Genomic DNA, 14787 nt, shown 5'->3' with positions numbered 1-14787 from the left:
ACACACGCACACACACACACACACACACACACGCGTGCACGCACACACACGCAGACTGAGAGAGACTGAAAGACAGATAGAAATAGATGTAGATAGGTAAGGATATAAAAATAGATGTAGATGGATAGATATAAAATAGATATCGATCGAGAAATATAAAAATAGATGTAGATTGAGAGAGATATACAAATAGATGGAAAGATAAATGGATAGATAATATAATGCATACACAGACTATAAAATACAATTACTGTATCGATGTGGATACATACAGTTTACCATTACTATTATTCTTCTTCTGATTATTATTATTCTTATATTTATTACTAACACCATTACTCACATTACGGAATTAATTCAAAACAGTTGTGTAAAGAAAGAATTCCTTTCATGTATAATGTGTGCGTACAGCTGCATGCACAACCATATTATACAGACGTGATAATCATTTCAATTCAATATATTAGATTAAGTGGATTTTATTAATTGTAATTATTATTTGCATAAAAAAATAGTAGCTGTAATTTAGTGACTTTTCGTACCACAAATAATGGTTCTCTCCACTGACCATATTCATGTTCAAGTCTGATATATAAATGTCGGCTAATAACCGCAAGAAAGTATGAATTCCTTACCGGCCAGCTGAAGTTGAGGGGCAACCGCAACCTGGAGTCCGGCTGCATGCTGAACGAGTCGGTGCCCAAAACAGGTGTACTGGCCTTGGCAAAAAGACAACCTCCTGGAGTCACCACCGTTTGGAAATTCTTCAAACAAACCGTGAAAAAAGTCCTGCAGCCGCTCACGCCGCAGCTCCTTCCACTGGCCAGCGAACTTTTGGAATTATCAAAGTGATGTAGATCGATCTCGAACACACCTGACCCCAGAACCTAGACACGAGGCGAAAGTTCAGCAAGGGAAAAAAAAACCACACATTTTCACACAAACCACCTCCTTTTCTTATACAACGCACGCACCGTACCTGAGTAAAACATGTTACAACTATTGCGAGGGTAGATGTGAACCTAACGGCCATCCTTTAGAGCTTGATGTGCGTATCCTTAGAAGTTTTTCGTCCACAAATCCTGCCGCCGGGTGGAAGATCCGAAATGCAAATAAATAGAATCCCGCAGTAGAAGCTCCAGCTCGGGGGGAAGAGTTATCCAGTGCAAAAACAAGAGGTTAGACTAATATCAAAATAGTCAATATCCACAAGTGAGTCATTCTGCGGTCTTTATGATGTCCATCCATCGTGCCGGTCACTTGTGTTACTTTGTCGCTGTTGTACTGCTGCTTTAGGGACACTTGGGTGGCCGAAAGTGATGCGTGTGCATGCATGTGGACGAGCATCAGTGCATAGTGTCACCCACTGTGGACTCAGTCGCGTCTCCCCTCTTGCTTATATATGCCCCAGCTGGCAGGAACATAACAACAAACACCACCCCCTCTCATCTGTGCCCCCCACCCCTCCTCCTTTTTTCTGTGTTGTGAGCGTGAGTGTGCGTCAGTGCCTGTGGAATAGCACGAAGAAAACAACTGATGAAGTAACATTTTTTTTCGTTTTGAGATAACTTGGAATATATACCAGACGTAGTAAAAGCCCCACAAACATTACATTTATGGAAATTATGGTGCAACAATCAAAAGGTGACTATTATAGATTGTGGGTAATTTGGGGGATTTTTTAAAAAGGGGATTCAAATGATCACAATGCAAAAATAAGATAAAGAAGCATTCATGTGTTTTGTAAATTCGAGTTGAACTGAGACAAAATGTAACTGTCGTAAAAGTGATGACTGAAGAAATCTGGAACGCAATGGCCCTAAAATGTCTTTTTGCTGTTGATGGCCAAAGGCTGAGCAATATGGATGAAAAAAGTATCATGGTAAGTAATTCATACGAGCCAGTTTTAAGAATTCTTTATTTTTTTATCGGACATAAATAAGAGGAAGAATTAAATGGATAATGAAACTACGTATATAATACAAGGCAATTACCATTCAAACTATCTACTAGTAAAAATTATTCTCAAAAAATGTACACACTGCTGTTGTGTTCATTGCAATGCAGTGTAATATTTACATCAGTGCTCCCCTTACAGTGCCATAAATGTGTGTTTACGGATAATGGTCAGAAGCTACCTCAAAGCAGTAGCATTCATAGTTACATTAACCTTCATTCATTGTTCACACAATGTTAAGTGTAGCCTCTAAAAAGAACTCACTTATACTCTCACTCTCTTCTAATTTAACTCATTAGCAAGCTCAGGCATAAGGCATTTGATTGTTCTACTGACCTGATTGTGACTTCAGTGCCATGCTGAGGGCCGGAGCCAGCATGTCATAGACTGGTAGAAAGAAAAAATTAGGTCCACATAATGCATCCATTTGGAGATGTTTAATCATGTTCGTTTTCACAATATAATCTTACTGCAAGACTTGCACTGATGCGACTGGTCATTTATTTGAACAAAGTTAAGCTGCACTTTCATTCAGAGTGCGTATGCCACGGTTTATTTTCATTGGCTCAGTGGCTTCTTCTTTGGGTCGGCAGAGGAGCACTTGGTCAGCGGTTGGCACGGTGGACAACTGATTAGCACATCCGCCTTACAGTGCAGAGGAGCAGTGTTCGATTCCAGCTCCGGCCTTCCTGTGTGGAGTTTGTATGTTCTTCCAGTGCCCGTGTGACTTTTCTCCGGGTACTCTGATTTCCTCCCACATTCCAAAAACATGCGTGGCAGGCTAATTGAACCATCTAAATTGTCCCTAGGTGTGATTGTGAGCGCAGGTGGTTGTTCGTCTATTATTGCCGTGCGATTGGCTGACAACCGGTTCAGGGTTTACCCCACCTACTGCCCGAAGACAGCTGGGATGGGCTCCAGCATGCCTGCGACCCTTCTGAAGATAAGCGGAATGGAAAACGGATGGATGGATAGAGTCAATTAACATTGAACTTTACTGAATTGTGAATTATTTATTCAGCAATATTTCTTAAATACACACACGCACACACACGTACACCCACACACGCGCACACACATAGATTTTCCTTAAAAGTATTTGCTGCAGGTGATTTGCTTTCAATGTGTCAAATTTGATAATGATCAAAATATGGATTGTAGTAGTGTAGTTCTGCATGGAGATAGACATTGTAGTTATGAACTGTATAGCGTAAGAAAAAGCCACGACTATATGCTATTGTTTATGGTTGGTGAAAAAAAAAATCAAACAATACTAAGCACCCAGCTGTTAGTTTTTCATGATTATACATCATAACCAATAATGTCAGCAATTGAAAAGCCATTTGTATCAATTGGAAAGTGTAGGGGCACCATGTTTGTTGAAATAACATCCACTCACTCCACTTTAAGAACACTTTGATCTCCTTTCAAGTGTGAGCAATTGTTCCAAACGGGGAAGAGAAAAATGAAGTGAAAACAGTATATAAAGATTTCTGAGCAAATCCAAATGCCTTATACTGTACACCTTTTCTCAGCTCATGCTGGGCACAGGGCATTGTGTCCTTTATCACTCCTGCAACAGGGCAAACGTGTCCCGGCGGGATTTAGAGTGAGGGAACAGGATTTTGCCACCGTTCCCTGGCCATGAAGGAGCGTGGTTGCACAGCTCTCCTATAGCGATGACTTCATCGCCTACCGTCATTACCTGTGACTTATGGCTTGGAAACTCCAAAGTAGGGACCAAACAATGGACTGTTAGGGCCAAAGTAGTGTAAGAAGAGGACTGTACATTTCAAACCTAACTTAAAATGTGAGATGTTCCCAACACTGACTGGCTCATTAACATGATGTCTTTAAATAGCCGTGAGAGGTTTCACCCAATTTTCAGGTTCAGATATGTGAAAATGACTTATTAATATTCATCCCATGTGTTTAAATAGGTGCTATGGAGAAAATGGCTGTTTACAGCAGGGGTTTCAGAGCCCCTGTGGGTCCATGAGTCGTAGCTTAGGGGTTGCAAATAATTTCAAAATATCATCCCTACTTTAGTTTCGGGCCAATTCAAAATCCTGCAGTGAAGTTAAATTGGCGTTCATATGAATTGGAGTCCTTTGAAAAATTCCTCCTCTGCCAGGGCTGCTTGGACACAAAAGGTTTGAGAACCTCCGGGTTATAAAATGCAGGTGGTCTCGCCTTAAAATAAAACACATTCAACTATGTTTTCATTCAAAAGCCTGTGGTGCACACAAAAATGTCTGACGAGGCAGAAACTACTTTTCCCACCATGCAACACAACTCCAACAGGTGTGCCTACTTCAGCCACTTGATTAAAGCAGGCAGTGCTGGGTATAAAAGCGAGGAAATAAAAGAGCTAAAGGAGAGTGAGAAGAGGAAGGAAAAAGATAGGAAAGACTCAGGTAGGAGAAGCCAACACAATGTGGAGGAACGTTGTTTTTGAATTCTGAGGACAGACTTTCAGTGGAAATTATTCGAAACATGAATGTACTTTTTAAGAAGAAAAAAATACATTTTGATTTTGTTGAAATTTTGACTTGAGAAGACTCCTCTTGCCCTGGCGAACCTCTTGTGGCGTCACTATATATCTAGATCTCTATCTATCTATTTATCGATCGATTGATAAATAGAGATCGATCGATCGATCGCACCATCCTTGAATCATGTATCGAATTGTCTTTTATTGGTGAGATGCACACCCCTAGTTATTTTGTTCAATGACGGTTAACGATACTGACTCTTGTCAAGAGGGAAAAATTTGTGTAGTTTCACCTTTGTATTCGTTTGACTCTCAGTTTGTTGGTCACAAGGCTTTGTGGTTCATGGGGAAGGATAAGCAGGTAGGAGTTGGCATTGTAATGTTCGGGGGTGCGCAGTTCACTTTTTTTTTTCCCCTTCATTTTGATAGTACTCATTAATCAACACAAGAATAAACAATGCAAATGTGCCGGCCTTCGCACAAATGCTAGGTTTCAGCCATAGTCCCAAGGCAGGTTTTTGAAATAGCACAGCAAAAGACATAAAACTTTAAAACCACGATGAGAGAAATAAGACCCAAATGAGTAAGACATCATAAAACAGACTAGACAAGCAGTTGCAGTACTTAATTACAAGACATTAGACCGGGAGACAAATCACTTACAGTTACAATTGTGATGGCCAGAAGCCCAGTGGAACGGGCTGGAGTCTGGAAATGGTGTTTAATGAGTGCATGTCTGATGTGTTTTAGAATTTTTTTTTTTTTTTTGCATGATCCTGATAATTTAATCTGTTATACTGTTTCCTTGTATACAATGTCTAAACAATGCTGAGAATAGGATGACTAAAACATAAGGTAGTGCTGGCCTAAGAGTTTTGAAATCTTTGCCCTGAGCAGTAGGGGATTTCGGTGCCTTGCAAATGCACCTAAAATGTCTTTATTTTCTGTCCATAATTAATCATTCTTTGCATATCAAGATAACCGATTTATCATATTTGGACTGTATAAATGGCCGTAAACATGGCATTAAATGTCAGTGCATTCAGCATTTGGGTTCTTTACTTTGGGCCAATGCAAACAATCATCTCACAAGCTCTTTTCTACAGTGCTGCTCTAGAATAAACACAGTTTTGGAACTTCTACGGGTCCATCTGTACTCACAATAGGAAATCATTTTTCTCTGTGACAGTGTTTTGTAAAGCTGACTCGCAATTGTTCCACGGCCTTTCAGCTGTTGTCCCGACCTTATACACAGCATACTGACTGAGGGGAATTAAGTGGTACGTAAGGGTCTCTCGTGTCGGACGGATTGTATACATTCTAGAGATGTGAAACTGCTTGATTCAGTTTGTTTGGTTTGGTCTACAATCAATATTCTTTCATTCGGGAATTGAATCATGGAGCTGTCAGAGTCAAGATGTTCGAAAAGTTCAACAAGAAGTTTCCAACTCCTCAGAAATTGCAGAGAATCTTCATCCATCCATCCATTTTCATCTCCTTATCCGGGGTTGGATCGCTTCCCTTTCCCCAGCCACTTCGTCAAGCTCTTCAGTGGGAAACCCAGTGAGCTCCCAGGCCACCTGGGAGGCATAGTCTGCCCAGCATGTCCTGGGTTGTCCTCGGGGCCTCCTCTCCCTGGGATGTGCCCGGAACAGCACACCAAAGAGGCGTCCAGTTTCAGATGCCCAAGCCACCTCATCTTGCTCCTTTCAATGCAGAGGAGCAATGGCTTGACTCTGAGCCCCTCCCGGATGACCAAGCTTCTCATCCTATCTCTGAAGCCCCTATCCGGCTGAGCTGTGAACAATTGTGAGTTTTTTCAAAGGTAGCGAATGTGGCATTCACGTCAGAGTTCATCAAGGTCCATTCAGGGTCGCAAACGTTCGCCAGATGTTCATCTGTACTTTTCTTGTCGTATGGAAATTGTGAATGAACTCTGACGTAAACACACATTTTTCTACCTTTGCCACTTGTTCATCCCTCAGTGGGATAGAGGGGTTAAGAGCAAGCCCCGACACCCTGTAGACTGTAGAGTAAACTCATTTTAGCCGCTTGTATCCGGGATCTTGTTCTTTAGGTCACAACACACAACTCGTGACCATAGGTGTGGGTTGGAACGTAGATCAACCTCGCGAGGATCAGCGGTTTGGATAATGGATGAATAGATGTTCAAGGGAGATCGGCCAAGAGGCAGCAGCAAACACAAAATATGGTTATACTTTGTTCTTAAAAAATAGGATACAAGTTTACAAACACGTTATGAAAAACATGCGCATATTGTGGAATTGGTCCCAAAAACTTGGTTTGTATTTAAAAGCACTTATAGAAATGACATCAGTCAGCTTCCACTTTTTTCTGTTGCATAAGGAGCAGAGTAAACAAAAGCTCTTTCACCCAAATTCAATCAAGCATGAGGGACAGAAAAAAACAAATAATCTTGTGACCGATGTCAACAACATTCAGCATTTCTCAGCATGTTTTGGATTGGCTATACATTGTAGCAACAGCTCATCTCTCATCATTCATCCAATAACAAACAGGAAGTGCACAATGGGCCGACAGTGACACTGACATGCTGTTGATCGTCATATATTTTGAAAACACATGGGCCCTGGTCAGAGCTAAAGAAAATCAAACGACTTCTTTTTGCCTCCTCTGTAGGTGGGCTGTGGCGACCCGATATGGTCTTCCAAATAGCACCAACAGTCTTTATGCCAAGGCCAAAAATGAAATGAGCTAGCAGTTCCAACAGATGGTCAACCTGCCATGTTTAATGAGCTGCAGTTTACCACTTCTTTACAGCACATTTGATCTCTATGCCACAATCTGTCTAGCCAATCAATGGGGCTTTTGATATGCGTTGTCCATGGATGTTGGGCATCTGAGCATATCGACACCACCGCTGTTGAAGATAAGTAATTGCCTCCTGTTGTAACTGGAACGAAAAAAAGCTTTTAAAAACCCGCCTGCAGTGAAAGAATGTCAAAATCTTTCATTCATCTAATGGCAGTGGTTCTTAAACTTTCTACACCAAATACCACCTAAAAAAAATACTTGGCTCATCAAGTACCAGAAAGAAACCTAACTGAGACTGAATCTTCTCTGCTAATTGAACCCAAAAGATGCACTCCATTTAGGCTCTATTACCACATTTTTAAATTACAGTACTCATCATACTTTTGATCAAGCCTAAAAGATATACTATGCCAGTTCATCTGATAATCCCTTTAAAATAACCTCCCAAGAATGCATCAATATTCAAGAGTATAACATAATGTATAAATAACCACAGGTGGGTAGAGTAGCCAAAACTTTTATTCAAATAAGAGTACTGTCACTTTAAAATAATATGACTCAAGTCAAAATAGACTAGTCCTCCAACTAATTACTTGATACCTTTTTGACAGTTATTTATGACAATAAAATAGGGCTAATGTTAGACTGATCACATCTGACAATTACTGCAAGGTGTTTTTTTTCCCCTCAAGTCAGAAATGGGCTGAAATTTCGGAATTAATTAAATTCAGGCAGGCACAGCCAGACAACGCAGGATGAAGCTGTTGTGTTTCGTAGGCTGAGATGTAAAACGAGTCATGCGCCACTCAGTCAGGCCAGCCTTTGAAAGAGCTGCGAAAACGTCGTTTGACTGCCTGATGCCATTTGATCGGTGAAATCAAACGTCACTATCTATTAGCACCCATCGAGGAAGTTTTTCCGATGAGGCAAAACCAAACCGATTGTGACAAGACAATTATTGATTGACAAATAAAAGTACTGAGCAATAAACGCACCATTTTTTTCTTTCACATAAATACTCACGCAGAAGTATTTTGGATTAAAACTACTTCGTGAATACAATTTATCCAAAAAGATACTTGAGTTTTGAGTCAAATTAGCCCTTTGCAATCCACCTCCGCTAATCATGCTGCCCTTTTACAATTTCAACGACCCACTTTGGCAAAGCTGACATTCCACTTGTCAGTGTAATAAGAGCATGTAGAACTTGTGGAACTTTCCAGACACCCGTGTGCTTATGTGTTGCCACAACACGGCAATGCCAGCTCTCCTCTATATACCCTTATCGCTACCACTAACAACACACTGCTTACTTTAAGTGCTGAATGTCGGTGGAAGATTGTATGTCGACTCAGCAATGGGGCCTCATTTAGATGAACGCATCATAATATCAATTAAGCACGCGGATATAATTCCCACACAAGTAGTTGCATGTGTGTTGCTGCCAGGTTGCTTATTATTATGCAGGCCAGAAGGAGCAGCCCCTTCCTCAATGCTTTTATTGATTCAACAGACCTGCTCCACCTTTGACACATGGAGGAGGCATCACCACAAGCTCAAAGATGATGTCACTATCTGGCACATTGTGCCATTTTACTATGAGGAAGAATTTTAGCACAATTTATTTTTATAGTTGTGCCATTTTACTATGAGGAAGAATTTTAGCACACTTTATTTTTATACTCTGTGGCCCGGTGGTCCAGTGGTTAGCGCGTCAATCTCACAGCCACAGTGCAGAGGTCATGGGTTCGATCTCGGCTCCGTCCTTCCTGTGTGGGGTTTGCATGTTGTCCTGGGGCCTGCGTGGGTTTTCTCCGGGTACTCCGGTTTCCTCCCATATTCCAAAAGCATGCATGGCAGGTTGATTGAACATTCAAAAAATTGTCCCTCACTGTGAGTATGAGCGTTGATGGTTGTTCGTCTCTGTGTGCCCTGCGATTGGCTGGCAACCGGTTCAGGGTGTCCCCCGCCTACTGCCCGAAGACGGCTGGGATAGGCTCCAGCAAACCCCGCGACCCTTGTGAGGATGAAAAATTGTGACCCCTCCAGTGTTGAACTTGCCCATCCCCGCCTTCAGCCTACTGTATTTTAATGTTGGTCATAATGGTGGTTCTTGGGGAGCTTTTGTGGGTGGTACTTGGTGTAAAATGTTGGAGAACCTCTGGTCTAGTTCAACGTTTGATAAACTGTGTCCCTAAACATTTCATCTGATTACCCAGTATCATCAAAGTACCATTAATCATGGCTATACTTTGATGTCTGGCACTGCAGGAAATTCACTGTAAATTGAACACTGTCAGTGTGATTAGTATCTGATCATTTAATCTTGGCATGTCAGTCAATGACAGTGTTTTTGGCGTGATCAGGGCTTAATGATGTCTTATCTGTTGGCCGAACATTTCCTGACCACATGACCTCCTTAGCTCCTCTGGAACGTTGTTTGTTTACATGCGTACATGTAGAAACTGCCCTGACTTAAATTCCTGTTTTCCCATCATTTAGTTTTCACTCACCATCCTTTTACTTTTGCCTTGTGAAAGTAATTTTTTGAAGCTGTTTATTTGGTCTTTCTATACCACGGATTTTCACATGTAGTGGTCGGGTCTGGAACATATCCACACACGAGGAATTGTCACACGAGTCAGGGGTGATTTTTTTACCGCCCTACTCAACATGCATGCATTTGTCCCCCATTTTCACAGGTGGCGGTTTTTAGCATTTTTACATTTTAGTCCAAAAGTTACGCTTTTAGACCCATGTTGAATTTGTTTTGTTTTTTGGGGCCTCCAAAACGTCATGTTAACGAGACACATTTGATCTGTTTTCAGTGGAAAACTCTCATGTAAGCTGCTCCTTTTGTGAGGTTGAACTGTTATTGACCTCACAAATGCGTCATGTACATACTGGACATTCACTCATCTCCACTCGGAAAAGATAAACAATGCATGCAAATGCTTTTGCGCTGATTAATTGCTATTCAAGTCAGCATGATGGCCAGATGAAAGATACTGAGTTTGGTGGGCTTGATGCCATGTTTGATCACGCTCATGCTTACTCAGCAGCGTACTGAGTTCGCCCTCTTTGATGCCTGATTCATCCTCCTGATGGGAGCCTTGTGATGAAGGGTCCGAATGCAGTCTGTTTGTCTGGTGGATGCTCAGTGACGTTGGATCCCCGCAGATGACGTTCAGCGGCAAGGCCTCATGTTGATGGCAATGGAGCGTTTCCCATAAGCGGACTAAAGTGGCCACGTGTTTGGCCCAGTTACTGAGGTAACTCCGGAGGAGTTCCCTGCTCTCCTGGGCCCAGAGGCTGAGGGGTGTTGTTCCAGCCCGACCCCTTCACTCTCAAGTTGCTCGTGTTCTTACTCTTCTGACGTGATTCTGCGATGCAATTTTCTTGTCCATGTCTAATAGTTGACATCTCTCGAGAACTCTGGAAAATGTCCATGTGTCCTACTCGCTTTTGCTCTGTTGTTGCAATTTAGCAGGAATGTCACTCGCTAGAGTGCAGACCTTGATTAAGATTGAACTGCTGACAAAAAAAAAAAAAAACCTTGATGTTTGTGTTATTAGTATGTTAGTTAAGTCTGGTTCACAGTGGGCTACGCGCTGACTCTAAAAGTTGATCCCTTGTAAAACGATTATGGCAGACAATCATGAGAATTAAACTTGTTAAACTGTATGTGTTATGTGGAGGGCCACAAACAGACTGGACAACTGGTTGTTTGTCACAAGTCATTCACCGAAACAATCATGACAAGAACAGTTTTCAATCATATTGTACGTACCAGATAAGCTAATTGTTGCTTCTTTGAATTCTTCTTCAACAATTACCGCTAACTGTATTTTTCTGGACCATAAGTCCACGCTTTGAACAACACTGCTTTTAATTTGACCCAATTTATTTCTGAATTTTTACTGACAACTCAAAGCTGTCAGTAGATTTACCCAAAGTATCGTCAGGTCTGACCAATGTAATGACCAAACAAGTCACAGTGGACCAATGAAACTGCCCTCATACTGAATATTCATCAGGCATTTGCGGTTGCAGTGTGCATGATGGGATGCCTGAAATTTTTGGAAGTCTGTGTGGGTAACGGTATGCGGCTGTGTCAGACCGAATCTATCTGCTAATGTAGGGAAAGAGTGCCATAAATACAGCCCCCGCTTGCCTGTTTGTTTGGCGACCGACACCATCAGTGCACCTGACGTCAGTGCTAACGGCTAGCCATGGAAGACAGTGTTTCTGGGCTTGCATCTCCCAAACACGACACAAATGGATTTCAAAAGGCTGCACTGTTGCTTGATAAAGCTCGTCGTCAAATTGGCGTCTTATGACAACAATTGTGACTCAGAAAGTTTCTGGGATACCACTGTGTAACTATCTGCATTCGATATTGCTGGGGGTGTGGGGGGGAGCATCTTTCGGTGTAAAAGGTTTTTAAAAAAATGCATGTGTCTGACCTCTTTCTTTGCAAATATCCCATATTATGTGGAGACCCGCAGCTTTTAGTACATCTTGGCCAATGTATGTACACATTTGTTTTTATCTGTAAAAATTAGCTTTTGCAGCTTTTAATCAGATGCATTTTGTAGTCTAGAAAATACGGTACTCATTCTTCTGCAAAGTGGCCCCATGCTGACTCCTCAAAGTCAGCCTTGGTACGAGGACACAGCTGGCACCTTGAGTACACCAAAGATTTTAAGAGCAGCAAGCACACATAATCATTTTTTTTTTTTTGGCATCAGTAGGTGGTCTCACGTTTTAACAATTGATTGAAATGTTAAAAATCTGTATGTTTGTATACCCTCCTTAATATGTTAGGAGAAGAGGGATGGGAAGAAGAGAAAAGGTATTCCTCTACAGTATTTGCATTTTTTCTCCCCAATTGGAACCAATTGGATGTGTTCTTGGCCCAACACATTATGGAATTAGTTGTAAAATGTTCCCGTAATGCCGCTCAAAGGCAAACAGACAAAAAACAGCAATCAAGACAATACCTCTCGTTTTGCTCTTGGGCTTGGCAGAGGTAATACTGTACTGTATTATCTTTTGACCTTATGTGGAAAAAAATGACTGAAGTGATTGTGAAATATTCACACATTAAGAAACTACATCCAGACAGAAAGTTGGTCTATTTCCAGTGCAGTCAGACAAACGATTTACTCCATTACACCTATCAAACTCTCTACAAAAGAATTTCACCTCTCATAGTTTCCTTAATGATTTTTTTTTTTACCCTGGGTGATGAATGGCAGCAATAGTGTAAGTGCACGTGTGGGACGTTTTACTGTAGACCCTAAATTGTTGATCTTACAAGCTACACCAGCAGGAGGAGGACAAAAATAAAAATAAAAATGGTGCTTTCAATGTTTTGCAAGGAGGGAAAATATATTTGTCATCTGCTGGCAAAGAGGGAGAGCATCAGTACATGACCACTTATATTAACATCCATATTTTAGGAATACATACTCAAAATTGAGGATTTATCAGAAGTATCCAATACAAATAAATACAGTACTGCGCACAAATTCAGTGTAATATGTCATTGGTGATAAGACTCTGAGAGAGTTGCCGTGTGTCCCCTCTCACGGTAATTATAAACACAGTGCTATGACAAGCTTACATAACCTCTGAGGAGAATTAAGCTAACCTGCAACACCATTGTTTGTTTGTTTGCAGAAAGGATTGTCCCGGTGCTGCATGGTCCCGTCACACAGACTCAGTTGATCAGAATTATTATTATTATTATTATTTTTTTTTAAGGGTTCCACTATTTGGTGTGTGAGCCAATGGGGATTGATTACACAGACATCAGTTATGACTCTGCTATGCCGACAGTTGGGTTTGCATTGGCAGTATAAAGCGTTTTATTTGCTTCTTGTGACATGCCATAATTTTTCTACGGGTGCTGCTTTGCTTCACCTCGCCTCACCCACTCGGGCCGTAACCCCTCCGCTCTCCACCTCCCGCCCTCTCACCCTCATCCCATCCTCTGCCTTTTTACGCCGAGCCTGGGAGCGGAATTCTGTGAGCATTTTTCCATGTGAAATGCCGAGGTCCAGTCGAGGGGTGTGACGCCAGTGCATTGTTCCAGTTGCAAAAAAAGGAACCGCTTGTGATGAAGCCAATTCCTGTCGGTCCTGAAAGAACAGGCACTTTCTCACACTGGTTTCCTTCCTCATTGGACAGCGCAAAACAATCACGCAGCGAGCAGCATAGCCGAAAAGAAAGAAAGAGGAGGAAAATGGGGATCGGGAGACAAAAAGGCAATCGAGTGAGATGGCCAATAGGAAGAAGTGTTTCCCTTTTTGTTGTGTATATAACTGGCAATCATCATTCCCTGAAAATCTCCCCTTTTATCGGCAAAAACAGACTTTCTCTCCTTTCTACCCAACATGCTACCCTGCAGGTTGCACTTATCTTTACTGCCTTGTATATTTGTCATCGCCTGACTCATTCTCGTTGCATTTTGCTTTTTACTGTCAGGGCCGTGTTTGCTTGTGCGCCAATCAAGAGGAAACATTCAGGGATGGAAGGTTGAGCCACAAGTAAGCTATGAATGGTGCCTTTAGGAAAAGTGCTGCAAACAAGGCAGTTCGTGCAGGATTCAGGAAGCACCTGCCCGTGTGGAGTATTTATCTCGGCCGGCTCACATCAGGTGATTTCCTCGTTTGCCTGACCCCTATTGGCTGCCCCGGACCACTCCTTTTAACATTCATTGATCTTGCCAGGACTCCCCGTTTCACATGGTTCCTATTTTCCCACCAGGATCCCCTCCGAAGAGACACTTAATCATGATGGAAGTCGCTGGCAAACAGGGAGCACTTTAATGAGCCCAAACTCAAGCCCTTCCTGACATTTCACCTCTGTCCTCACTACACAAACACGGCGGCCTTGAAGATGGCTTTCCTTTTCCTCCGCGTGCCTATATCCAGACACAGTGAAAACAAATAGGCTCATCAATTAGCCTGCCTCGTATACCCTGAACCGTGCTGTTCTCCGTGTCATCTGTATTTCTTCACCCCAACCTGCATGGCCACAGTTCAGGTCAGACTTGCCATTTCATTGCTCAAATCATTTGACTCTGTGTCCATTCATCTTTGCTGCTAACGTTAGTCAGTCGCAAGCAGCTAAAGCAGCCCAAAGCTCACTTCTGGAAGGTTAACAAAGGCTAAGCAGCCATGTTCCTGATGTCACTCAATGGGCCACGCCCACATTGAAATCACACATCTCCAGTGGACAACGTAATATCCATCCATCCATTTTCCGAACCGCTTAATCCTCACCAGGGTCGCGGGGGGTGCTGGAGCCTATCCCAGCTGTCTTCGGGCAGTAGGCGGGGGACACCCTGAACCGGTTGCCAGCCAATTGCAGGGCACACAGAGACGAACAACCATCCACACACACACACACACACACATTCACACCTAGGGACAATTCAGTGTGTTCAATCGGTACCTCTGCACTGTGAAGTCGACGTGCTAACCACTGGACTACCGGGCCGCGACAACGTAATATATATATATATATATAT

At 42.3% G+C, this 14787-nt stretch overlaps 1 protein-coding gene and 1 long non-coding RNA gene across 2 annotated transcripts in view; one reads left to right on the top strand and one right to left on the bottom strand.

Annotated features, from left to right (window-relative positions):
• Window positions 1–1387, bottom strand: part of LOC109526162 (delta-like protein 4) — a 10263-nt gene extending 8876 nt beyond the window's left edge. The window contains exons 1-2 of the mRNA XM_019887265.1: window positions 980–1387; window positions 636–887 (exon numbers count right to left, since the gene is read on the bottom strand). Of these exons, the coding sequence (XP_019742824.1) occupies window positions 636–887; window positions 980–1033 (306 nt within the window). The 5' untranslated portion in view covers window positions 1034–1387. The remainder of the gene's footprint in view (window positions 1–635; window positions 888–979) is intronic.
• A 2895-nt stretch (window positions 1388–4282) lies between these two features.
• The window catches only part of LOC109526163 (uncharacterized), a 14435-nt gene continuing 3930 nt past the window's right edge, over window positions 4283–14787 (top strand). Inside the window, exon 1 of the long non-coding RNA XR_002170277.1 lies at window positions 4283–4374. This is a non-coding gene — a long non-coding RNA (uncharacterized LOC109526163). The remainder of the gene's footprint in view (window positions 4375–14787) is intronic.

Source organism: Hippocampus comes, unplaced genomic scaffold, assembly GCF_001891065.2.
Source record: "Hippocampus comes isolate QL1 unplaced genomic scaffold, H_comes_QL1_v1.1 scaffold176, whole genome shotgun sequence".
NCBI lineage: Eukaryota > Metazoa > Chordata > Actinopteri > Syngnathiformes > Syngnathidae > Hippocampus > Hippocampus comes.
The sequence above is the reverse complement of the archived record's forward strand: the minus strand, read 5'-3'. Positions and strand labels throughout refer to the sequence as shown.